This window comes from Sapajus apella, unplaced genomic scaffold (genome assembly GCF_009761245.1).
Source record: "Sapajus apella isolate SASKATOON/1434 unplaced genomic scaffold, GSC_monkey_1.0 scaffold121, whole genome shotgun sequence".
Classification (NCBI taxonomy): Eukaryota; Metazoa; Chordata; class Mammalia; order Primates; family Cebidae; genus Sapajus; species Sapajus apella.
In genome coordinates, this window is record NW_022437061.1 from 1,248,145 (window position 1) to 1,273,720 (window position 25,576).

Below are 25,576 nucleotides of genomic sequence, written 5' to 3' on the forward strand. Positions count from 1 at the left end.
TTAACAGGCATTGCCTGAAAAGAGTATAAAAGAATTTCAGCATGATTTTCCATATTCTGCTCCCACCACTGCCAATAACAAAATAGCCACCATGAAGTTGGTGAGATCCATTTTTTTTATTTTTCTACTACATTTTACTGAATCCAGAACACCACGTAGAAATGAATACGGAATAGGTGAGATATTTTGTGTTTTTTCTTTTTAGTCTTTTCTCTATATTAAAATTTTAAAATTTGCATTTATTCATTTGTCTTGATTTATTTCTCATATTTCTTATTCCATATGGAGAAAAAATATTTAACTGATGGATATATTTAAATGAAAGATAAACTTGTAACTTTATAAGAGTTTACAAAATTACAGTAGTGCTTAACATGACAAATGAATGGTTTGTATGTTTCATGTTGAATTAATTTTTACACATTTAATTGATATACATATTAACTTTGAAAAATTAGTTATATGCACATATATGTACATATATGTGAATAAATAAAATTTTATATGTGAAGAAGCCAGAATTATGCTTCTTCACGTAGAAAACTCCCTCAGACTAGTAAAATAAGTAACATCTTTATTTTTAATACAGAAAAATGGGTCTTTATGTGACAGTCTGAAGAAGAAACACTGTGACTGGAATATGAATGGTAAACTGTAGTATAACTATGTTCAAAAGAATGCCTGAAATACATTTTTAACCATTTGATTTTCAGGACAATTACAGCACTATGGAACAGGGGAAAACCAAACAACTGGAAGACAAAATCCGGATTTTAGTGTTAGATCTACTATAAACTATGCTTGTTAACTTCATTTCTTAGTTTCCTAGTTTTCTCAGGTATAAAATTCAGAAGCTTAGGTTATCCCTAATGTTCTTTTAGTTCTAAAACTGTACAGTTCTAACTGAAATACGAACATTCATATGTAACAATGATTACTTTCTTGGTTGCAGTTGAAAACACATTTCATGAAGTTTATTTTGCTTTCCAGCTTCCATATTGGATTCTTACCAATGTACTGCAGAGAAAAATTTAACTGATCTGTAAGTTTTGCTTATATAAATGTACTTTAAATGTGCAAAGCAATGATAAGTAAATATCTAAGTAAAATTGGGTAGCCCTATGAGTCCTTAAAAGCACAAAAGCAATTTGGACAATTTCAAGAAAAGTTACCCATACTGAATATCAACTTGATGTTGAAGAGGTTAAACTGTTGACTAATGCCTTAGATATTAACCCCTAGATTCCTTGAAATCACACGTGGCAAACCAAATCAGATTTTAGAAACTGAAGATTAGTGTCTGATCAGTGACAGTCATATACTAATTCAGGAATTTTTCTCATCAATACCAATAGGGCTATATTACAATATTTTCTTTTTCTATGTCCTATTTAAATCTCAGCAGCAAATCATACATGATAAAATATTCTAGTTTTTGTTATTTGTGGAGAGTATATTGGTCTCTTGGATGTCTTTTCATTCCAGATTTATTAAATTTCTAATAAATAAAGTAGTATGTTTCTGTTACACTTTGCACATTCAAACCTGCACAAGGACTACTTTGAGTCAATCCATGAGCACTGCAGTCTTGGATTTTAGACCTTGATTATACTCTGAGTAGACACCATCAGAGGTCTGTCTAATGACCTATTTTTTGCTTATATTTAAAAGTAACTGTAAATAATATAGATACCCTCAGTTATGGTAATTGTAATAATAATATAGATACAGTTTATTATTTACAGTTATCATAACTGTAACTGGGGGTACAGTTACAATTATGGTAACTATAAATAATACAGATACCCTCATTTATGGTAATTGTAATAATAATATAGATACAATTTACTATTGATGATTATCATAACTGTAACTGAGGGTACAGTTACAGTTATGGTAACTATAAGTAATAAAGATACCCTCAGTTATGGGTGCATTGCAGCAGATGGGTGGTTACAAAAGGATGAACCACTGTTATGGGAAATCCACTTATTTTGGCCTTTAACATCTATATGTATACTTAAGGGAAAAGAAAACAAGAAAAAAGAGTGAAGTTTCTTCTCAGACGACTAGAAGCTAATTTTACATAATTGTTAAAATCAAATATCTAACCAGGTTACAACATAAATAGAAAATGAAACAAAAAACTATATTTGAGAAAAATAAGCTTGCTACAGGTCTGTTCCTTAAGCATTAATGTGTATTTTTGTTTCAGGGCTACCATATTTTTTGCCCAGTTTGTTCAAGAAGCCACTTACATGGAAGTAAGCAAAATGGTGAAAGATGTATTGACTGCAATGGAGAAACCCACTGGAGAGGAACAGTCTGCAGGGTGTTTTGAAAACCATGTGAGTGAATAATTTTAAAAAAGCATTGTGATATTCGATAAATATTTAGCATTCAGAAGAGAAGATACAGAAATAGCATGAGAAATATATTTAAATATTTGAAGAGCTATTGTATGAAAGAGGAATTAGATTAATTCTGAATTGCCAAAGAGGGCAGAAGAGAATAATAGATAGCTATTATAAAGAGAACATTATAAACATGGTGACTAAGAGCTATGGTTCTGAAATAAGATTATCCTGATGATGGGCATATTAACTTTTTTGAGCTGCAGTTTTCTTATCTATAAAATAAGGGATAATAATAGCTTCCATTTTGGAGTTGGCATGAAAATTGGTATAATAATAGTAGTAGCTAATTTTTATTACATATACAATGTGACTGGCATTATTTTAGAGAGCATAATGTGTACACTGATAATAAAAATGTTTTACAACATAAGGATAGCACTGACAAATCAGAATCATTGTCCAGTGAGTCAAGATGTGTTGGCTGAAGCTTATGAGCAGAATATCAGCTTTGCTTACATATATTTATTTATTAAACATGTAAAATAATTCTTGAAGATAGATGTTAATCTTCCAGTTGGGGAAGCTGAGGCACAGAGAATTTAAGTAACTTTTTAAAGGGAACCAGCAGATGGCACAGCTAGGATATGAACTACACCATCTGACTCCAGAATTAACAGTCTTAGTAGCTTCATTACATTATAACTATAGTGAATGTAAGATGCATAGCACATTGTTAGGGTTGCCAGGTTTAGCAAACAACAACAAAATATAATACCCAGTTTAATTTAAATTTTAGATAAACCCTGAATACTGCAATCCCATTACTGAGTATATACCCAAAGGGTTATAAATCATTCTACTATAAAGACACATGCACACGTATGCTCATAGTGGCACTGTTTACAATAGCAAAGACCTGGAACCAACCCAAATGCCCATCAATGATAGACTGGACAAGGAAAATGTGGCACATATACACCATGGAATACTATGCAGCCATAAAAAATGATGAGTTCGTGTCCTTTGGAGGGACATGGATGAATCTGAAAACCAACATTCTCAGCAAACTGACACAAGAACAGAAATCAAACACCGCATGTTCTCACCCATGGGCGGGTGTTGAACAATGAAAACACAGGGACACAGGGAGGGGAGCATCACACACTGGGGTCTGTTGTGGGGGGGGGTGGCCAAGGGAGGGACAGCGGGGGGTGGGGAAGTCGCGGAGGGATAGCATGGGAGAAATGCCAGATGTAGGTGATGGGGGGATGGAGGCAGCAAACCACATTGCCATGTGTGTACCTATGCAATAATCCTGTATGATCTGCACATGTACCCTAGAACCTAAAGTACAATTTAAAAAAGGATATTCCAATGTAGGTGCTCAACAAATAATATTTATTATTATTTATTTTATCTCAACATAGAAACAAGCTTTATAATGATTAGAACTCTTCAATTATAAAAGAACATGCCCAGAGAATCCTCTGTTATGGTGGGGTTGATTAGGTGGCTGAAAGGCAATGTACCTAGAATACTATAGAAGAGATGCTCTTTTAAAGACATAAAGTACTTTCCAATTCTAAAATTAATGATTTGATAAAAATTTCTGTTTTGCATCTCTATTTTTGTCTTGTCCCAATAATCTTTTCAAAATGTGTATAAAAAATACATAGTACATTACCTATTGCAACTTTACATCCAATTAGAGGCTCAAAGTAATGTTACAGATTGCTGAGTTATTCTTGTAAATTTAAAGGCATGCCTTTTAAGTGAGGATTGGGAATTAGAAATCTTATGTAAGCTTTCCAGAATTCTCTAAATATTACTGTAGCAGCTATAAAAGCTGCATAAAAGTTCCGTAACATGCACGAAACACTTGTATTCCTCAGAGGCTTTCTGTGGCATATTGGTGCTGTCATCTGAGTTTGGTAAGTCACCAGAGAAGGAAGCACATACATTTTAAAACATTTTACCTAAATTTGTAGTTATGACCAATGAAAAGTGTTTTTTTAAACCCTTTTTTCCATTCAAAATCCAACCATTATTTCATTTCAAAATCATTTGTATTTCTAATTGAAAATAATATGCAGTTTTATATTGTCTTATCATAGGATGGCATGTAAAAAGAGGATTTATGTCTGAAACACGGTGTGTGTATATATTATATATATATATGTATATATATATAATATATACACACACACATATATACACACACACATATATGTACCATGATATATACATATATACATATATATATATTTGGAATTGCAAATATGTACATATGTACCATGATATATACATACATATTTGTAATTCCAAAAGTTACATCTTTAATGAGAATCATGAAAATATTATATTGCTCAGTTTCTTGTTTTCTAAATTTTAATTTTAATTTTAAGTTCTGGAGTACATGTGCAGGATGTGCAGGTTTGTTGCAAAGATCAACATGTGCCATGGTGGTTTTCTGCACCTATCAACCCATCACCTAGGTATTAAGCCTACCATGCATGAGCTATATTTCCTAATGCTCTCCCTCCCTGCATCCCAACCCCTGACAGGTCCCAGTGTATGTTGTTTTCCTCTCTGTGTCGATGAAACATGGTGTATATATTTATAGAAGCTTATATATCCTAGTCCAAATTTTTGATAACATAAAAAGGAAAAAGTAAAATAATTCAAAATTGAGAAAGAGGAACAAAATGATGCATGAGTTTTTTTCTTTTATAATTTGGAGATTAAAGTTTTATTTCCCAAAAGGTAGCAGAGAAATCTATTTCATCAGGCTAATACAAAATACATCAGAATGTGTACAGAAAATTTTTCAAAATCCATAGTTCTGATTTTGGACATTAGAAAATATTTCATGTGTTTTATAGATTTTTAAGGCAGAGTTAGTTATCTTTCACTGAAAATAAAATATTTCTTATAGCTACCTGCCTTTCTGGAAGAAATGTGCCATGAGAAGGAAATTTTGGAAAAGTATGGACTTTCAGACTGCTGCAGCCAAAGTGAAGAGGGAAGACATAACTGTTTTCTTGCACACAAAAAGCCTACTCCAACATCCATGCAATTATTCCAATTTCCAGAACCTGTCATGAGTTGTGAAGCATATGAAGAAGACAGGGAGACATTCATGAACAAGTAAGGATCCAGCTTAAAGGTAGACGCAAGCCTCAGAAAGAGAGCAGTAGAAAGCCTAATTTAACATTTTTCAGTACACTCATGTACTCCCAGTAGGAGGTATAATGTTTGTTTGGTGTTGTGTCTGCTGAGGTCCCAGCCCAGGTAATTAGGAGTGTGACATTCAGTGTAATTTTGTTTCCATAGCATGCTAGATGTAGTACAGACCACGGGACAGACCTACCAGAGGTTCCCTTAGTTCCTTGAGATATATACACCTGTTTTTCCTCCCATTCTACTTTCAATTTTACCTTGTTCAAGAATATATTAGTATTGCACAAAACTGATGCTTTCCAGAGCCACATACTGGTGTTTTGTGCTCACCAAATTGCCTAGAAATGAAAGTTAAGAGATCCAAGCATGGTCAAGATACAGACACATGGCAAAGATTTACTGAGCCCTTAGGATGTGTGGAAACATGTCTCTTTGCACATAGGATCAGATTAATGCTCACAAACAATATTTGAAGCTTCCTTCTCCTCTTCCTTTTCATTATTCTTCCCTTTGTTTTGTTGATGAAATTGAAGGCTGGAAGCTTAAAACAACTGGCTGAGGGCACACAGCTAGTACATTTGAACCCAGGTTCTCTGTTGGAGAAGGCTGTATCTAACGCTTCATCACTTCTGCCTCCCATGTTACTTCCTAAACCAGAGAAATAGAGAGACTGCTCTTAGAACTTGTCTGCTATGGTGACACTCCAGATGGATTAACTCCATTCTGCACAGAGAAGGGGAAAAGTCCGTCTTTCTGCTGTACTTAGGAGAGGTCTGGCTTTGCTGATTCCTGAAACATAACTGAGTAGGCTTATTGAAAAGGACATTTTAATAAGAATCATGGTTATCATGTCTGCCTATTTTGTTCTCAGAATAGAATCTGGTATAATCTGTCAGATATTTTATTCCCCCAGGATCTTTAGTGAGGAAAATTTTGACAGCATGTGGAAAAATATGAATATTTTCCCCTTAGGAACACAGAAAGACAAAATCAATTGTATTTTGTTATTGTTGTTGTTGTTATTTGAATCTTTAAATAAATCCTAGAGTCCAGCTCCAAGCAGTAGTAGTTCTATTTTTACGTGTTTATAAATCTTCAGGCTCTATTTTATTCTACAGAAACATTTATGAGATAGCAAGAAGGCATCCCTTCCTGTATGCACCTACAATTCTTCTTTTGGCTGCTCGCTATGACAAAATAATTCCATCTTGCTGCAAAGTTGAAAATGCAGTTGAATGCTTCCAGACAAAGGTATCTTGTTTGTGTGGATATCTGGACCAATACTGTAGTCTGACTGTGGCTCGTTAAAACTAAACAAAGTTAAAAATGAAAATGTGCTTAATCCATGAGTACCATCTTTGGAATAGAGAAATATTTCAGCAGTCTGATATTCTTTGTGTGAACAAAATTGCATTTGCTAGCTTAAAAAATTATCTATTCATTCAGTCAACAATAATTTTTTTATTAAGGAAGTAAGTTTGATGGGATAAAGAAGGAAAGACAAACAGGGAAAGAGAGAAAGAGAGGGTGCTGTAAATGGGAGAGGAGTAAGTGAAAGAAAATGGAGAAAAGGAGGAGCAGAGGAGAGAGAAAACACGAAGGAAAACTATGATGAATGCTTTATGCTCATTATTTTTTAATCCTTAGAACAAATTTGAGGTGTAAGTATTTTAGTCCTTTAAGAAGCTAGGAAAGAGGTTTAGAGAAGATTTTTTTTTTTTTTTTTACATTTAGAGAGGTAAAATGATATCCACCATTAACTACTTGCCACCAGCAGTCCTATAATGAAAATTTCCTAAGAATTGTGACTACTCTCAATGTCAGGCTGTGCTACAATAGTATTTTTTGTAACTGAGAAGACATTTAAGAAATTAGCAGTCTTCAATTTGTCTTTAAACTATTTAAAAGTACAGTTACTCATTTATGATCTCCAATATAAAATTTATGTTTTTGTTTCAAGATATATTGAGTAAATTTGTCTATCACAGATGCATATAAACTAACCCAAAAGAAAAAATGAGTCAATAATATTCTGTAATAATGTATGGCATTTACAATTTTTAGTAAAAAATGTGTTTTATGAAACTTCATTTTACCTATAACCGTTGTTTTTCTAAATATTAGAGCTTGTAAAAAATTAATATATGCTTTCATGACATCTTCTACATCTAGGGAGCATCAATTACAGAAGAATTAAGAGAAAACAGCTTGTTAAATCAACATGCATGTGCAGTAATGAAAAATTTTGGACTCCAAACCTTCCAAGCCATGTAAGTTTAAGCTCTATCTAGGGAAGAGGGTGAGAGCTACAGAACCACCATTTTGCAATTTGGGTTCTTTTTTCTAGTTGTCGCTGTTTTGGCGAATGAAAGCCCCTTTTGACGAGGGCTAACGGGATTAGAATCATGAACTCTTAAGATCAGAATGAAGCTAATAGATCAGTCAGTTTAACACTTACTAAAGCCTAGCTGAGATAATAGAGAAGACTTTTAAGGTTTATGCTCTTTACCTGTTCTTTAAAAGACACTTAAGTTCTGGTCTGCAATGAAATTGTACCTCATCACTAGATCATAATTTTCTAGCTCCTCTACAAAGTAAGTAAGCCTTCACTGAGTACCATTTAAAACTTTTACCTTAACAAGAAATTCTTTACATTAATTGTATTTCCTAATCTGCTATGACGCCCTTTTCAGTATTTATTGCTTCCCATGGAAATATTCCCTTGAGACAGTAATACTAGAACCCAGTATCAGGAGAAAAGAACATTTTAAATTACATAACTGATTTAAAGAACTTGTCAATTCTTTTATAATGAAACACTTCTCAAATATGAAAATATTTGAGCTGCTAATCAAAGAGTAGTAAGTATATATATTTGGAGTTTATTTGATTACTGTTTAGTTAAAGGACACATTAAAACATATTGTACACAGGGGAGATCTAAAATGAATTTTTAGTAATGGAATTAGTTCTAAAGACTGAAATTTCTTCTTGGAAAAAGTCCGATTTATGCCCTAACTACCCTCCAACTCAATTAGAAATTGAAAGATTAATTTATGACCTATTTTATTTAAATTTATCTTTGTAACAAGATAGAAATTAAGATAGTACTATAATGACTTTATCATTTGCTATCCATAAGTGACTAAAGCTAAATGGTCTAAATTTATAGAGAAGACCCATCTTTATCAGAAGCAGCAATGATAATTTTTTCCTAGGAGCAGTGGTTTCACAAAGACAACACTTAAAATTTAATGAAATATGCAGAGGAAACCGGAATTTTTATTTCTTACTTCCTTTTTTGGCTACATTACTGTCTTGGCACAATGATATGCCTGAAATGTTTAATCTGCTCCACTTCTTGTCCCATTTCATTGATTTGCACATACGCCTCCTTTCCTGGATTCTCAGAAGTATTTTTTACCCCAGTGAAAAATGATTCTCATTTCCATGGAATTTTCCATTTTTTAAGTGTTTATGCTTTCCAAGTTTTCTGTCCACTCAATACAAGTGCTCAGCATCAGGGTTGAATGGCAAAAGGAATTTCTCTTAATTCTTAAGACATGTTTTGGGAAAAGATAAATTACTTCTAAACCATTTATTGTGGGCCAGGTCACAGTTTACAGAGCTACCGCTTTGAAAGAGAAGGCTGGAAGCAACAAGACTTAAAACAGATTTCTTCTTTTTAAACAAGGGAATTTCAGTTGTTTCTCTTTGAAACTTCTACTTTAGTAATATTCTATAAATTCTATTTCATTTTGACAGTTAACCAAGAAAGTAATTTCTAATTTCTTTTTCTTTCCCTAGAACTATTACTAAACTGAGTCAGAAGTTTACCAAAGTTAATTTTACTGAAATCCACAAGCTAGTCCTGGATGTGGCCCACGTACATGAGCACTGTTGCAGAGGAGACGTGGTGGATTGTCTGCAGGATGGGGTGAAGAGTCTTGCTTCTTAAAAAAGATATATTTCCACTCCCTCTTCTTTTTGTCTCATTCTAAAAGGGAGAAAGCTATTTGACTTGAATTGGTTACAGGGTATGGAAACTAGGTGACTCCGTAAATTTACGGACTTCTTGGTAGTAAAACTTAAACCATCTTTTGTTGATCCTGGCTTTCGCTTTAGATATGCACCCTTTTGTGAAGCCACGGCCAATCTATTCCTTATTTCTAAAAAAAAAACATGGGAACTTCTCAGATGGCTTTTACATAGTGACTTGGAGGACAGGAGGAGACTAAGTTTTAATGTATTTGTTTTTTCATTCATTTATTCTTTCATTTGACAAATAAATGTATATTAAGTACTTTCTATCTGCTAGCCACTGTGACAGACACTTATTATAAAAGCTCAGGCTGACTTTGAGGAATTCATAGTCTGATAGGAGAGCTATGACAGTGACCTCCTTGGAGTTAGGGACTGCCTTGGTTTACTGTTATCTACATAGGACAATGCCTGGCACATGGAAGGCATTCTGTAATAGTTTGTTAAATAAACAAATACAATAAGTAGCACAAGTAACTATTCTACAAGGTAAAAGGCTAGCCATGCCAAAGAGAAGTGGGTCAGTGAGAATTAGAAAACAAAATTTTAAAAACCCATCAACAGTTTCCTAAGTGTGCTCTAGCCAGTGGTGACTTAAACAGTATGGCATTGGATTATTTTGGCTAACTTTAGACTTCCTAGATATTGCAAGAGAGGCCTGTTGACCCCCAGATTACTCTCTCTCTGGTCCCCATGACACACCAAAGAGATTAAAATCCAAGAGCTTAAAAATTCCTGCTGTTAGGTACTCAAATGGCTTGATAACCAGCAATGGACTATGGTTTCCAGAAGGCTGAAAATGAAGATAAAATGCTCCTTTTAGCCAACTCCCCTGGCAATTCAGCTGAGACGCTTGAAGTAAGCAAGACACCGAGGCTGCAGGGGAGTCCTGAGAGTGACGGTCCCTGAGGAGCTGGGGAAGAAGTGGGAGGAGGCAGCCTGACAGGCGACTATATTACTTTACTTGTTTTTCTTCTAGAAGCATCAACCTGGAAACTAGGGAAACCAACCAGAAATATTTTGTTTTCCTTTGAACTCAGTTTTCTCATTTTTAACTGAAAATTTTGCTGTTTTTCATTGTCATTTTAAAAAAGATTTTTCAGTTTTTGGAGTTTATAACCACCCTTTTCCTTTAAAGTGGAAACATTAATTTCAGTATATCAGTTGGATTTTGATAGCTGAATAATGGCTTCTAATTGTCTTTGGTGAGAATGTACAGAATTTTCAGTCCCTTGACAGGTATATGTAAGCTCTGCCTTTCTCTGGACACCTAGATGCCCTGCATTTTTATTCGCTATAGACTGCCCTCTGAAGGTCATAGTCTGTCACTGCAGTATGTTCTGATAAAGATGATTGCCATCAGTTTCTCATGGAGCAGAAAGTTTACTCTCCATGTTATTACATCATTTGCAAATGTTGTTTGGTGGGAAATTTGAATGCTAATAGAAATATATATACCAAGATGCATCTCATTCTAATTGAGTACATTTCCTTCTTATTTTTCAAGGTTTTTTAATTAAAATAACATAGTGTTTAGCTTACAACTTTGAAAAGAAGAATTGAACATGAAGTAGGAAGGAATGAGAAAAGGCAAAAGTGGGGAGAAAGCAGTAAAATGCGAGACACGTTAAAATGTCTTCTTTCTTCTTCTTTCCTTCCTCCTTCCCCTACCCCTTGCTTCTTCTCTTTTTCCTTCCTTCTTTCCTGGACATTTTTCCTTCTTTTCTTGTTTCCTTCCCCCTGCCTCTCTTCCCTTTTTTCCTTTTCTAAAGCTAGCTTTGAGATTTTTTAAAAAATTAAAGAATAAACCTTTAAAACTTATATTCTATTTTCCTTGTTACAGGAAAAAGTTATATCCTATATATGTTCTCAACAAGACACTCTATCAAACAAAATAACAGAATGCTGCAAACTGACCCCACTGGAACGTGGTCATTGTGTAATTAATGCAGAAAATGATGAAAAACCTGAAGGTCTATCTCCAAATCTAAACAGATTTTTAGGAGATAAAGATTTTAACCAATTTTCTTCAGGGGAAAAAAATATCTTCTTGGCAAGGTAACACACTCTGTAAATGTATGTTCATGCAAGTACAAATGATTATGTGGCTGACAGATTTGCATTGTTGAAATGAAGAATGATGGCTATGGTTTTTGAGTTCAATATGTGAGGATATTTGGTTAGAATGTTCTGAGCCAAAATAGATTTAAGAATAAACCTTTAAAACTTGTATTTTGTCATATAATGATGAAACTTTCACCATTGGCACTCTTTAACTGTTTTGCTTATGAAGCTGAATTTTATTTTGCATCAATTTCTCTGGAATCAGAAGCATTGTCATCCTGTAAAGATTACTCATATCAAGGCTACCATTGAACTTTTTTTTTTTTAAAGTTGAACAGAATATTTTATTTCTTAGCAATTCTATGCATACAAATTAAACATGAGATGAATAGAGACTTTATTAATTGAGAAAGCAAGAGAGAATTCCTATCAACCCCAAGAGGAACTCAAAGTGAGGTTGGAAAAGGACTTAGAAGGGTATGAAAGTAAGATTTTATCTAAGTTGCCTTTTCTGGGTGGGAAAGTTTAACCTTAGGGACTGGGTTAAAAGGACATAGACATGAAGAATGTTCAAGCTGGAGGTGACAGCGTGAACTGCAAACAGGGCCTGCTTCAGTGACTTCGTGCCTGTAGTCCCAGCTACTTGGGAGTGTGAAGCCAGGGCCCCGGCACACCAGCTAGATGCTCCATCTTCTAGGCCCCATTTTCCCCTGTGAAAATAGGAGGGTTAGATCAAAGGATCTCTTAGGCCGCAGCATCTCAATTCCTGTGGATCCTCCCACTTACCCCTTAGAGAGCCTTACTGAAAGTCGTTGAGGAGGCCAGTTATTTGCAAGTGGTAAGAGCATATTTACCATAAATCCTAAGAACCAACTCAAGTCAAACCTTAATGCCATTGTTACTGTGAATTAGGAATTAGTCATTCTCAAAATTCACATTAACTTGATTTTAAAATCAGTTTTGTGAGTCATTTACCACAAGCTAAATGTGTACACTATGACAAAAACCATTGCATTTCTCATGTTTTTCTAAACAGTCCCAATTTCTAACACTGTATATATCCTTTCAACATCAATGAACTTTGTTTTCTTTTACTCCATTAATAGGATATGGCTATTTTTGTAATAAAAAGCGTTCATGATTAAAAATGTACTCTTTTGCTATGCATGTTAAAAAACTTTTCTCTAAAGGATAACTCAATAGATAATGCTAGATAGAAGAGCTGTTATGGGAACAGCTTATTGGCTATGTATTAAATACATGTTTTATATTTTTTAACAAAATCAAAACATGTTTAGAGACATTTGTAGTACAATAGTTTGTTATAATATACTTGATAGGTCACATTCTCACTCTATTTGTCTTTGAGGGAAGCAAGCAATCAAGTTAATACATTTTACTTTATTGTATAGTATGTAACTGTGGACGCTATTAGAGGAGGTATTTGTGCAGCACTTCGGACATTATACTTGGTAATTTCCAAGGGTCTTTCTAGATTTAAGAGTCTTATTTTAATGTAGTAATGAAAATAATGGCCCAATTTTCTTTTCAATATTCCCTGAGGATATTACTCTGTTGTTGCATTAAAATTAAACATTCACACATAGTTTGCACTGCTAAATAAAATTACGTAAACTAGAATAAAGTTCTAGTTAATATACACATAGTGACAACTTACTAGTGACAGAACTAATCACATAACCTGGGAATGCCATTAGTAAAGTCAAGAATTACCTTTAAGTTTACACATCCATGCACATCTAAAGCTAATTGTTTGTTTAACAGGAGCAGTTCTTCAGTTGCAAAGGTTCTTTGCAGTAGAATTTTCTCAGCCAGAAATGATCTTCCCCCAGATACTTTCATGGCTTCCTTTACACAGCTGATCTCCATTTTGATATCAGCTGCCTAGAGACACTCTTCTTGACGACACACTAAGTGGCCTCTCCACCTTGGGTATCACCCCTTTTCCATCTTTATTTATTTTCATTGATTTATCACTAACTGAAATAAGATGGCCTATTTTTTGTTTACTTGTTCTGTCTCTGCCTATAATGTGTGCTTTTCAGAGGGCAGGTATTTATCTTACAAATCATTGAGTCTGTTCTGCTTAAAGCAATGCTAGCAAAGAGTAAACGCTGGAAAAATATTTGTTGAATAAGTGAATATAAAGTCCGTAATTGACAACTCAAATTGAGAGACACAAAAGAAAACAAAAAGTCATTTTACAGGACAATTTGAAGTATCACACTCTGTCTTAATAACTTTTCTGTTCGTATAATTCAAATCATATTGGATTTTCAGGTTTATTTATTTGAATTTAACTTCCACATGCCATATTATATGGGAATAACTAGAGAAGTGATGACTCCTTTTGTCTTAGTTTCAATAACTTGCAACATTTTTTCCCACATATTTCAGTTATGTTCATGAATATTCAAGAAGACATCCTCAGCTTGCTGTCTCAATAATTCTAAGAGTTGCTGAAGGATACCAGGAGTTATTGGAGAAGTGTTTCCAGACTGAAAACCCTCTTGAATGCCAAGATAAAGGGGTAAGTTGCTCTAGAATTTTAGGGAAATCTGAAAAACTGGGTTGATTTCATCTGTTAAAAATACAGTTTGTTTGAAAGCCTCTAGTTGTTAGCTAGTAATTAGACAGTTATATCTGTTAACTAGTTGTCTAGATACTAAGCTGTTATTAATTAGCAGTCAACAACTAGTGGCTCACTTTAGAAATAAAAATATTAACCAAAAGTTCTTTGATGCGCAAATAAAGGTAGTATTCATTATTCAATTTTGGATAGCTTCAGAAAGGCAAGAATTTGTACAGAAAGAACTTTAATCATTTATCCAAAGATTGAATTTTTCCATTAAATGATTTTGTGATTCACAAAGTTTAAACTTAATCTCCCCAAAATCCATTTGCTTTAATTATCAAAATTCATACTTTAATGTCTTTAATATTAAAAAATCTCTAAGAATGGTTTTATAATAGTGTAAAATATTGATCAACTTTTATATACAAAGTTACACATCCAACAAGAGAAAAACGTATAGGTAATGATTCTTCTGTTTTCAGGAAGAAGAATTACAGAAATACATCCAGGAGAGCCAAGCATTGGCAAAGCAAAGCTGTGGCCTCTTCCAGAAACTAGGAGAATATTACTTACAAAATGTGTATGTTTTTGTAAACAGTATTTTTAGTGATTTAAAATTATTAAGAGACAAGAGAAATATACAGTCAAGCTGGCAACTCCATAGCTCTCTAATTTCAGTTCCTATTTCAGATTGGAAGTCAGTGTAATCTGACTATCCAATATCCTGGAAGAGAATATAGCCTTCGCATTCCCCTCCTTTGGAAGCAGCAAGAATGGCCTGTGAAGTCTGATCCGTGGTGTTGACTTTAAGTTCCCCATATTGTACAAATTTGTGCAGTAAAGATATCCATTCTGTCATTGTCCATCCTAGTTAAAGCACCAAAATATCGGAGATAAAAGCAATGAAGCTCTGAGGTTGGGAATACGAGTCAGCCTTTTGCCTGAAGTTTGCTTTTTCATTGTGATATGCTGCTATAATAGGAGTACAGGGAGTGAACACATCTCAAAATTTGGTTCAGATACCATGTGGGTGAAACAAATGAGCTGACCTCATGTCTTCTGACATGAGAGAAGAGTCTGTGAAAAGCAAGGAGGCTAAAAACTCATGAATGGCTCAGCAGGACTTAGTAAAAACATGCTTCTTTCAGGTTTCTCATTGCTTACACAAAGAAAGCCCCTCAGCTGACCTCATCGGAGCTGGTGGCCATCACCAGAAAAATGGCAGCCACAGCAGCCACTTGCTGCCGACTCAGTGAGGACGAACTATTGGCCTGTGGTGAGGGAGCGGTGAGTGACTGCTTGGTTTAGTCCCATCTCACTCCTGTCCTGTTTGACTTGAAATAGCCTCATAAGTCCCCTCTAGTAGAGATGGCTTTAGGAGGCTTGTTTGATTAGTAACAGTTGGAGGGGTGTGGGAACTCAGCTCTGAATGGCTGGCATGTGGTCAGGCTTCCTGCTCTTCTAGAGTGGCTGGGGAAAGTGCAGCCAGTTTAGTCAACAATGTCTGTGCCAACTTTATATATTGGAAAGACAGACTGACCAACATGTAACTTATAATTCATAACTTAATTCATAATTTATTACTTCAACTCATTAATTTCTGTTTTCTGTTCATACACTTACTTTGAAGTTTTTAAAAAAGCTTTATCTTTCATAGATTAAAATTAGTCATGCTATTTTAACCATATACTTATATTTTTACCTTTTGGAGTGTAATGTTATTATTATTATGACATTAAGAATAATTTATTCCCTTTAATAGGGTATAGGGTACAGCATAAGATAAGTACCATGTTCTGAATAGTAACAAGACTTTCAAGTCAGTAATACCAATATTCTTTGCTTCCTAATGTCACTAGGGTCATACATATGATTACAGGATGAATGAAAAAATTTTTTCCCATAAAATCATAATTGCAAACCAAATTATATAATTATTTTATTCCTTTTCCTCTTTTTTCATAATGGGGAGTTATTTGCTAGTTAGTCTTCATGTCATAAAATTTTTCCCCAAAGATTAAAAGGAAAGTTTCTTGTTATTAACGTCACCTCAATTGTTTGTTCAATTCCCAATGTTGAGAGGCTACAGGGATGCAGAATGGTGTAATGGTTCAGGAGTGTATGTTCCAGAGGCCACCAGCCTACAACCACATTCTACGTTCACTACTCCTTAGTTATGTCACAGTGGGAAAGCTACTTTTGTCATTAAGCTTAAGCTTTTTCATCTGACATTTGAGAATAAAAATTATACCACCCTCATATGACAGCTGTTTTAAACAAGATAATCTGTATAACTCACACAGCACTAGTCTGATAAAGTGTACATGAAACATATTAGTTCTTATTACAAGTTATTAATAGGCAATTAAGAAATATCTTTGAAGTGTGCAAGGTAGCAGTATTCTACATTAGGAAAGCCCTAAAAACCCACATAAATTGGTCCTATTTCTTTTCAATTAGGATGATATTGTAGCTGCAAGTGTATACATGTGTATATACATGTACACATACATACATATATATGTGTGTGTATATATATATATATATGAATAAAAGGGCTAAGTTTGTGCTCTTCTTACTTTCAGCTAGTGAGTCTCAAAAGACAAATGGAAAGCTCAACTAAATACACATGGAAAACATAAAGGCAGATAGATTTTTGTCCTTTAGAAATGTGTATGTAACTGGAAGCGTGTTTCAAATCGCTGACACAAATAGCTAAACGACTATCGTCGTCACATATGGACCATCTGCTACTACATGCTAAGGCTTAGCCCAAGTGAATGGGTAAATGCTGGAATTTATAATGTAGTGCCACATGATCCTACATAGCAAATTTTCCTGTGATATTAATTATAAATTGTTGGACATTAGAAATCATTGCAGCAGTTTTTTGAAAACCTGGGCCAACTTTGTGACTAATGCCCAATCTCCTCGCTTTTTTTTTTCTCATTCTCTCAACCAGGCTGACATTATTATTGGACACTTATGTATCCGACATGAAACAGCTCCAGTAAACCCTGGTGTTGGCCAGTGCTGCACTTCGTCATATGCCAACAGGAGGCCATGCTTCAGCAACTTGGTGGTGGATGAGACATATGTCCCTCCTGCATTCTCTGATGACAAATTCATCTTCCATAAGGATCTGTGCCAAACTGAGGGTTTAGCACTGCATACGATGATTCAAGAGTAAGAAACTGTTACTTGCTAGCATGGAGAAGACTGACAACCCCAAAGAGTAACTGAGACTTCTACCTCGCACACCTAACACTGTTGGGCTCACTAACAGAGCGTTACTCCCAGAGCACTTAAAATGTCTTTGAAAATAGTTTTGTCTCAGTGTCTTCACAGCTTTATTGGAGAAGCAGGTCTGGAAAAATTAATGAGGGTGGACAATTTCCTGTTTGTAAAGATAATCTCTCTTGTAACTATTATTGTGATATGTATCTGGGGGTTAAGGAAAAGTGGACATCTATCCTCAGGAATCAGAGTGTATCTTTGCAGCAAATCCAGATACTTCCATTCCAAGCACGGGAAACACATTATTGAATTTTTTTTTTTACACTTTTTACACTTTGAAGGGAATAATCATCTTATTTGATTCAACCATGCAGTTTGGGTGTTAAGGAATGACACGTACATTTCAATTCATTGTGGGAGCTCTTTTGTAATGGTGATAGTAATGCAAGTCAATGAGGCTTATGTTCTTCAAACTCCCAAGCATTTTGATACTTAACTTGTTTTATTAATAGTCTTCCTTCACTGGAAAACCCATTCTTCTCTTTTTTTCTCTATCACAGTCTGAGGTATGTTTCAAGGTATGATAAGAATGCTGCCTCTTCTGGCAAGCTTTTCCTATTGCTCTTGTCTAATTTCTATTGCTCTGGCCTAAGTCCAATATGAAAGCCTTGCTAAATGAGTAGTGCAGGCAATTAGTGCTGCCAATGCCCAGATGAGGGTGTGATAACTGGATGGGCAGGGTTCAGAGATTTGGGTCTTTGAGTGTCAATAAGACACACTTAAGAAGAGAGGACAGGAAAAGATATTCTGGATGGGGAAGGGGGAGATTTCCTTCCACTATAAGTATGTATGGTCAAGTATGAAATAGTGTTCCATCCATAACTTGCACAACTCCAGGCCGATGGAACACTTGGCGTGTTTTCAGCCTCAGTCTTTCTACTGAAAGTATTAGACAAGGTGTGTGTGGTCAGTCTAGTGACAGGTTGATAGAGTGAGGATTTAGGCTCTGAAAATTCTCTACTAGGAGGGCTGTAGAAAAATAGCATTGCGTAACAGACTTCTCTTGTATTTTGTTTTGCTTTAAATCACAGGTTTCTCATTAACCTTGTGAAGCAAAAGCCACAAATAACAGAGGAACAACTTGGGGCTGTCACTGCAGATTTTGCAGGCATGTTGGAGAAATGCTGCCAAGGCCAGGAACAGGAAGTCTGCCTTGCTGAAGAGGTACATGCAGCTCATTTCATACTTCAAATACTTGCTATGGAATTTTCTGTAATGGATAATGAAAAGAAGACCCTACAAATCTATAACTTTAAAACATTTTCAGAGAGATTTAAATTTCACGGAGAAATAGATTGAAGGAATTTATAAGATTTATGTAACTGGGGGAGAGAAACTTCAGCCAGATTGCTTGGTTCTGACACAGGGAGTCAAACCCAGGCTGCCTGGGTGAGAGTGCCAAGTCCTAACCACTAGACCACTTAGGCTCTTAGCCTCACTAACCCTGAAGAATGGGGAAAGGGGCCCCAGAGGCGTGGTAAGCTTACTGTTCAGATGAATATTGTGGACCCAAAGAGTTTTCCAGAAAAGAGATTTATTAGACAGAGAGAGAGAGAGAGAGAGAGAGAGAGAGAAAGAAAGAAAGAAAGACAGCTCCCACACTGTCCCAGAGAAGGAATCCATATAGGTAGGAGCAGCTGGAATTTTAACCCCTGAGTTATTCCCTCCCCATTCATGTTCTTGCCCAATGAGAGGGGTACTTCCAAAATTCCTCTGAAGTGATTGATCTTTGACTCTGATACTGGATTGGCTGCTTGGTCCACAACTCTGAGTTACAGAGTCCCCTCCTCCCAGAGCTTTTGGTGGGTTTTTGGGACAAAGGAGCCTCATCTGGCTTTCTCTACCTAGCCTGAGCATGAGAAACCTAGACAAAGAATTTTACATTTGAAACTTCTCTGGTTCCCAGATGGAGGCATGGAGCCAGGAAACTCCTGCCTTTGAAACCACGCCCCTAGAGAAGCTTCTAAACAGTCCCCATTCTGAACAGGAAAGTCCAGCTTCTGTTGGGACACGGTGTAGATCGCTCTTTAACTACTTCGTGCTGAATTGGTAATGGGCAGTAGAGGGGGATTTCCTCTCAGACAATGTTCATATAGATAATGGCTCCTGCTCTGGCTAACAGATCCTGCCCTAGTAAGGGAGTGGGACTTTCTGGCATGATGAGGAAGGCATGGGAGAAGAGCACATCTCCCCAGTTACAGCTTAGGGGCTGGGGAAATATCAGGAGACTGCTTGTCCTTGGACTCCATGGACAGTTACAGACTTGGAGGACAATCATCCAGGACAGGAGAGCAAAGCTGAGAAGGCCGTGCCAGTATCCAGGAGATTGACCTCCTGGCCCTCTATGGTTAGCTTTCGGTGGGGCTCAGTGAGGGTGAGGGCTTGTGCTGGTGCTTGCCCTGGGCACCCTCAGTCCTCCTGCTGGGTCATCTGGTTAGCCACCTCAGGCTCTGGGAACCTCTGTCCACTGGGACAGTGTGCCTTCCAGTGATCCCCTTGGCACAATGGGCAAGGACAAGGAGGTGATCTGTTCCACCAGGGACAGTCTTTCTTAAAGTGTCCTGGTAGGCCACAGTGGTAGCAAGCTCTGCCAGACTGGCGGCTAACCCAAGCCCTTCTCTCTTCTCAGGTCCTCAGGTCTGCTTGCCATGACCAGGGCTATGGACTTTCTCTTGTCCCTCCTGCCCCTTTCAGCCTGTTCCTCCTGGTCTCTGCTACAGAATACGGAGTTTGCTAGATTTAGTAATGATTCTAGACTTTGTTCTGGCCTGAGGGCCAGCTTCTGGAGCTTCCTCCTAATGTTTGCTATTGATTACATAATAAATTTGTTTTTTAGTATTAGCTGACCCTTGATGGAGTCTGGTGACAGGAGAGTATACTTTCTTAAGGCCTCCCATAACTGCCCAAAGAAGGCTATTGGGTTTTCTTCCTTTCTCTGAGTTATGGTGGATAACACTCTATGGTTCATGGACTTTTTCCAAGTTCATCTTAATCCCTCAAGTATGCAGGTTAATAGGTGCATACGACTCCAGTCTCCATGTTCTGAGTCAGGATCCCAGTGAGGGTCCATGCTGGGGACTGCCTGTCTACCTGTAGGGAATCTATCCTTCTCCTCTGGTGTCATTTGGTCATGTACTTGACTAAGGTACCAGGTGCCCCCAAACTCTTGAGCTGCTGCTAGAGCAGCCTCTTTCTCATTGCTGGTTAGAGTCTGACTAAACAATAACATGATATCTTTCCAATCCAATTCAAAGGACTGACCCAAGCCCTGCAGAACATCTATGTACTTGTCTGGGTTATCTGAAAATTTTCCTAAGTCTGCCTTGATTTGCTCTAAGTCAGAAAGTGGAAAGGGAGTCTGTACTTTGGTTGGGCCAAATTCTCCTCCTACTGCCTGTAGGGGGCAGAGTGGGGGCATCCTAGTAGCCTGAGGTGCCTTGGCTGTTTTGGCCTTCCCTGACTCCTCTTGGATTATAGGAGCTGAGACATGTAGCATCAGTGGAGTGAGGAGCCACAGGGAGTCCTAAATATGGGAGTAGTCCTGAGGAGGGGCCAGTAGGGCATAGGTTATAAGCCTTATATAGCGGAGGATTATTCCTTAAAGAAAACTTGCACATAGGGGACCTCAATTCATTTACCTTCTGTCTTACAGACAGATATAATTGTAGAAGGATGTTATAATTTGTACTTCCCTTAGGAGGCCAGGTTTCTCCACTCAGCAGTGGGTATTGCAGCCATGCTGTTTGGCAGAGAAAAATGAGCCACGTCTTCTTTAAAGATTGTGGATCAAATTGGTCCCAGTTATCCAGGATACACATTAAGGGTGATTTTGCCTTGGGAAGAATAGCACCCATCTGAAATTGAACACAGGGATACCTACATCCCTGGTTATTCTTTGCAATTGGTAGCCCTGGGGCATCCCCCAGTTATAGCACTTTGTAGTTTCCTTGCACCCTGGGTGCGTGATCATATTCTGCCCCCCACCCATGTGCCGGGTTTAATCATGCTTACTGGTGTCATGGGCACACCCTCACTGACTAATGTCCTTATGGCCACCTTAAGAACATGGGGACTGCTGGGCTTAGTGGCCCTGTGCTTGAAGAACTAGGCCAGTGAGGCTTGGGCAATGAGTGTCCATATTCCCTAGCAAGAGTTTAATTAACAGCCTGACCATAAAACTGCCCTAGGAGGATAAACTACTTGGGAGGGACCTCTAAGCATGACAATCTTAAAGAAGGTAATGGCTGGCTGCACGGCTGAGGCCGGAACAATGTCCTTGGGGCCCAGACTTTCTCCCCAACCGCATTCTCCATTATAGAAATATACCCTAGGGTTGTGGGGCCTGTAATTAACTATTTGAGCCTCAGACCAGTTCTGACTATGGTATTCTAGATGGAGAAGTTCTGCCATACAGAGAGCCGATCCTAGGCAAGACAAATTGTATGTCATTGGACTCTGGCACCACTCAGTTCGATTGGGAAATTGCAGGGTGACAAAAAACACAATGTCCTATAGCCTCCAGTACCCTCTGATAGACTCTGTCTCTATTAGGCCATAACCTATCAGAGTGGACTAAGGTAACTGGCCCTGTGTATACTGTAGGGGGTCCTCATAGGCATAAGCCTGAGGGCACCATGGGCAAGGGTCCCTGAACTGCCACCCTAAGAGCCTCAAAGCCCTAGCAAGAAGGGTAATAGCCTCATGTGTAGAAAATGTCTTACAGGAAAGAGCAGGGAAGAAGTTTGCATTATGGAAATCTGGACCCAGGAGGCCGGCGTCTGAACGGCTAGGCATGGCTTGCATAGGTGACTTTTCCTTAGATGGTCTAAGCGGGGCCACAACCTTAACCAGACTGAACCAGGAGTTTGGGACCTCTGCCCTTTCCTCCGGCTGGCCCTCAGGTTGGCCTGACCATAAAACTGCTCTAGGAGGATAAAGTACTTGGGAGGGGCCTGTAAGCACAACACAAGAAGGTAATGGCTGGCTGTTACCTTCTTTAAGATTGTAAGAGAAAGAAAGAACAGCAAGAAAAGGAAGCTGATTCAGACCTGACCAATGCTCCCAGTTCCAAAGAACCGGGGTTTGCTAGGGAATCGGTTCCCAGAAAGCCCATGTCTTTAGTGCTATTTACACTTAGATGGCCAATGGGTGCCCAGTTTTTACCTTCTTAACAAATTTAAAAGAAGGGAAAGGACACATTAGCAAGTGAAAGGGCTCCAATGTCACTCACCACTCTGAAGCCCGACATTCTCCTGGCTGGCTCACCAAAAGATATAACCGAGGGAGCAAAACTTCCAGTGGATTGCCTGGTTCCCACACCAGGAGTAAAACCTGGACCTCCTGGGTGACAGCTTCGACTCCTAACCACTAGACAACATATGTTCTTGGCCTCATTAACCCCGAAGAATGGGGAAATGGGCCACAGAGGCATGGTGAGCTTCCCATTCAAAGGAAAAGTGATTTATTAGACAGAGGGATAGAGAGAGAAAGAAAGACAGCTGTCGTGGGAGGGGACCCAGAGAAGGAATCTGTATAGGTAGGAGTAGCTGGAGTTTTAACCCTCTCCATTCATGTTTTTGTCCAATGAGAGGAGTTCTTCCAAACTTCCTCTGGAGTGATGGATCTTTGACTCTGATAGCAGATTGGCTACTTGGTCCACAACTCTGAGTTACAGAGCCCCCTCCTCCCAGAGCTTTTGGTGGGTTTTTGGGACAAAGGAGCCTCAACTGGCTTTCTCTACCTAGTCCAAGCATGGGAAACCCAGACAAAAAATTTTACATTTGAAACCCCTCTGGTTCTTGGATGGAGGTATAGAGCTGAGAAACTCCTGCCTTTGAAACCACGCCCCTTATGAACCCAGGAAGAGAGGCTTCTATAACACAGTCCCTCAATCACATTTTCTTACTTAATATTAGGAAGAATTATAATTTTAAAATACATTAATAGAATTAGTAAGTTTAATTTATTTCCTAGTAGAGAAACCTATGAAGTCAATGTATAAATAATTGATGATAATTAAGATTGTTTCAGGCCTAAACCTTATCAATTAAGCTAAATAAATTAAAGGATTTAATAGCAAATTATGCAAACAGAATATTAGGATAATATTTGTAGAAAATATTTTTGAACTCATTTAGAAGCTTGCTTTTGTACATCAACAGAGTGGTACTTAGGAGTTATTTTAATTACATAGTAATTTTGGCAGAAAAATTAGCTATTTTTTTAAACTGGGGAGTTCTACCTTCTTTAAAAAAATTACCTTTTTCAGCTTTATTGAGGCATGATCAACAAATAAAAATTATGTTTAGGGTGTACATGTGATGTTTCTATTTATTTATACATTGTGAAATGATTATCACAATCAAGTTAATTGGCTAAATTTTGCAAATGTTTACTTTGTATTGCTACATATATTTGAATATAACAACATTACACTTTAAAAAGATATTCTATAACTAAGGTTTTTTTTGGTCAAATTTACCTATTTCACCATGTAAAATCCAAAGATAAACAATATTTAGAAATGTAGAGTTTTTCTATAAATAATACAATTAGATGCATTTGAGTGTGTGTACTTACCAGTATATGTGTATGTTTTTGGTGGGATCAGGTGAGGATGGGACATAGATAACCAAATTAGATAAAACTGGTAAAATAGATTTGATGTAAAGCATTTCTGAAAACGTGACACAAGATTAATGTTCTGTAATCTGAGAAGACATTTAGATACAGAGAACATTAACAAATACTAGCAGAACTTTATCTGCAAACCTTTTAATTTTGAATAATTTGTTATTTGTAGAGGAAGGAGAAAGATTAAATGAGAATAGGCATAGATTTGGAGATTGTTATAGAAAAAATCTGTTGATATTAATGAATATTGTTTTCTCTCTGGCTTCTACTGTCCTACATTGTTGACATCAGAGATGTATTTCTTTATTTTCAACTTAATCTACAAACCTGTGAATTCACCCCAGATTGCAAAGTGTTAACTGTATGATTGGCATAATAATCTACCTTTTTATCTTATTATTTTTATTCTTAATTTTCAGGGACAACAACTAATTTCAAAAACTCGTGCTGCTTTGGGAGTTTAAATTACTTCAGGTAACAAAACATTCAGACAAGCCTGAATATAATGTTGATTTTCCAGAAATATCAATCCATAAATGAGATAGATCCTAAGGAATGCCATTAATTCTCTTAAAAATAAATGGAATTCAATTTAAAATAGTTTATTTTAAAAACGCTAGGAACAAAATTATGCACACAATGTTAAATTAGTGGCTCAACTGTGTAAAATTCTTTTAGGTTATTTAAAAGACTTCAACAAATGCTATCAGAAGACTTCCTTATGTATCCAGTGTTTCTCGGATATAAAATAATAGAACCAGTTACTTACTGAACCTATTATTTTAATTAGCATTTAATATATTTTTGCTCATATTGCAGGGGGAAGAGAAGACGAAATGAGTCATTTAGTGTGAACTTTTTAATTTTAACTGATTTAACATTTTTTGTGAATTAATGAAATCATGAAGACTTTTATGTGAGATTTCCTTATCATAGAAATAAAATGTCTCCAAATACTTTCTTTTTCCAGTCTGCTTATTTATGAAAAATTATAATCTCTTTAGTTTTGTATAACATTGTCTGAAGCAGATTCTGTTAAAATAGCATTGAGTATTGGTTATTGCAGGAGATTAAAGCCATCCAAGGATGGGTTTATGATACTAGATCACTTGGTGACCTGAAAACACACTCCCAAGTTAAACGCTATTTGATGCTGCCAGGGCATTTTGTTCATTAAATGACCATCACTGAAATTATTATCTATTATTCTAACAGATAATCTGGAGATGAGAATAGCAATTCTTCTTCTTTGGGATTCATGAAAATTTAACATCTCCTTTTTTGTCAATCTTGTTCAGTTCTCTATTCACAGACATTTTAAAACATAACTATATTGTAGTTGTTTTGATTGAATGTAATTAATATTTTCTTTTTTTTTTTTACTTTCATAGATACTGTGTTTTTTTTT

The 25,576-nt window shown here is 36.5% G+C and overlaps 1 protein-coding gene across 1 annotated transcript; it reads left to right on the plus strand.

The window, feature by feature from the left end:
* AFP (alpha fetoprotein) lies at positions 1 to 25,125 on the plus strand. The gene is made up of 15 exons (XM_032260980.1): positions 1 to 176; positions 991 to 1,042; positions 2,216 to 2,348; positions 5,293 to 5,504; positions 6,656 to 6,788; positions 7,710 to 7,807; positions 9,345 to 9,474; positions 11,422 to 11,636; positions 14,061 to 14,193; positions 14,721 to 14,818; positions 15,387 to 15,525; positions 17,201 to 17,424; positions 18,567 to 18,699; positions 24,588 to 24,636; positions 24,985 to 25,125. The coding sequence occupies exons 1-14, from the start codon at positions 92 to 94 to the stop codon at positions 24,630 to 24,632; spliced, it is 1,830 nt and encodes a 609-aa protein (XP_032116871.1). The 5' UTR covers positions 1 to 91; the 3' UTR covers positions 24,633 to 24,636; positions 24,985 to 25,125.
* Positions 25,126 to 25,576: the final 451 nt, after the last annotated feature.

What these genes read in the sequence shown, in the direction of transcription:
- AFP (XM_032260980.1), top strand. Translation starts at nt 92, where the DNA reads ATGAAGTTGGTGAGATCCATTTTTTTTATTTTTCTACTACATTTTACT. An exon ending in AGGGAGACATTCATGAACAA is followed by an intron (nt 5,505 to 6,655) that starts GTAAGGATCCAG and finishes TTTATTCTACAG; the next exon opens with AAACATTTATGAGATAGCAA. An exon ending in AAAAATATCTTCTTGGCAAG is followed by an intron (nt 11,637 to 14,060) that starts GTAACACACTCT and finishes CACATATTTCAG; the next exon opens with TTATGTTCATGAATATTCAA.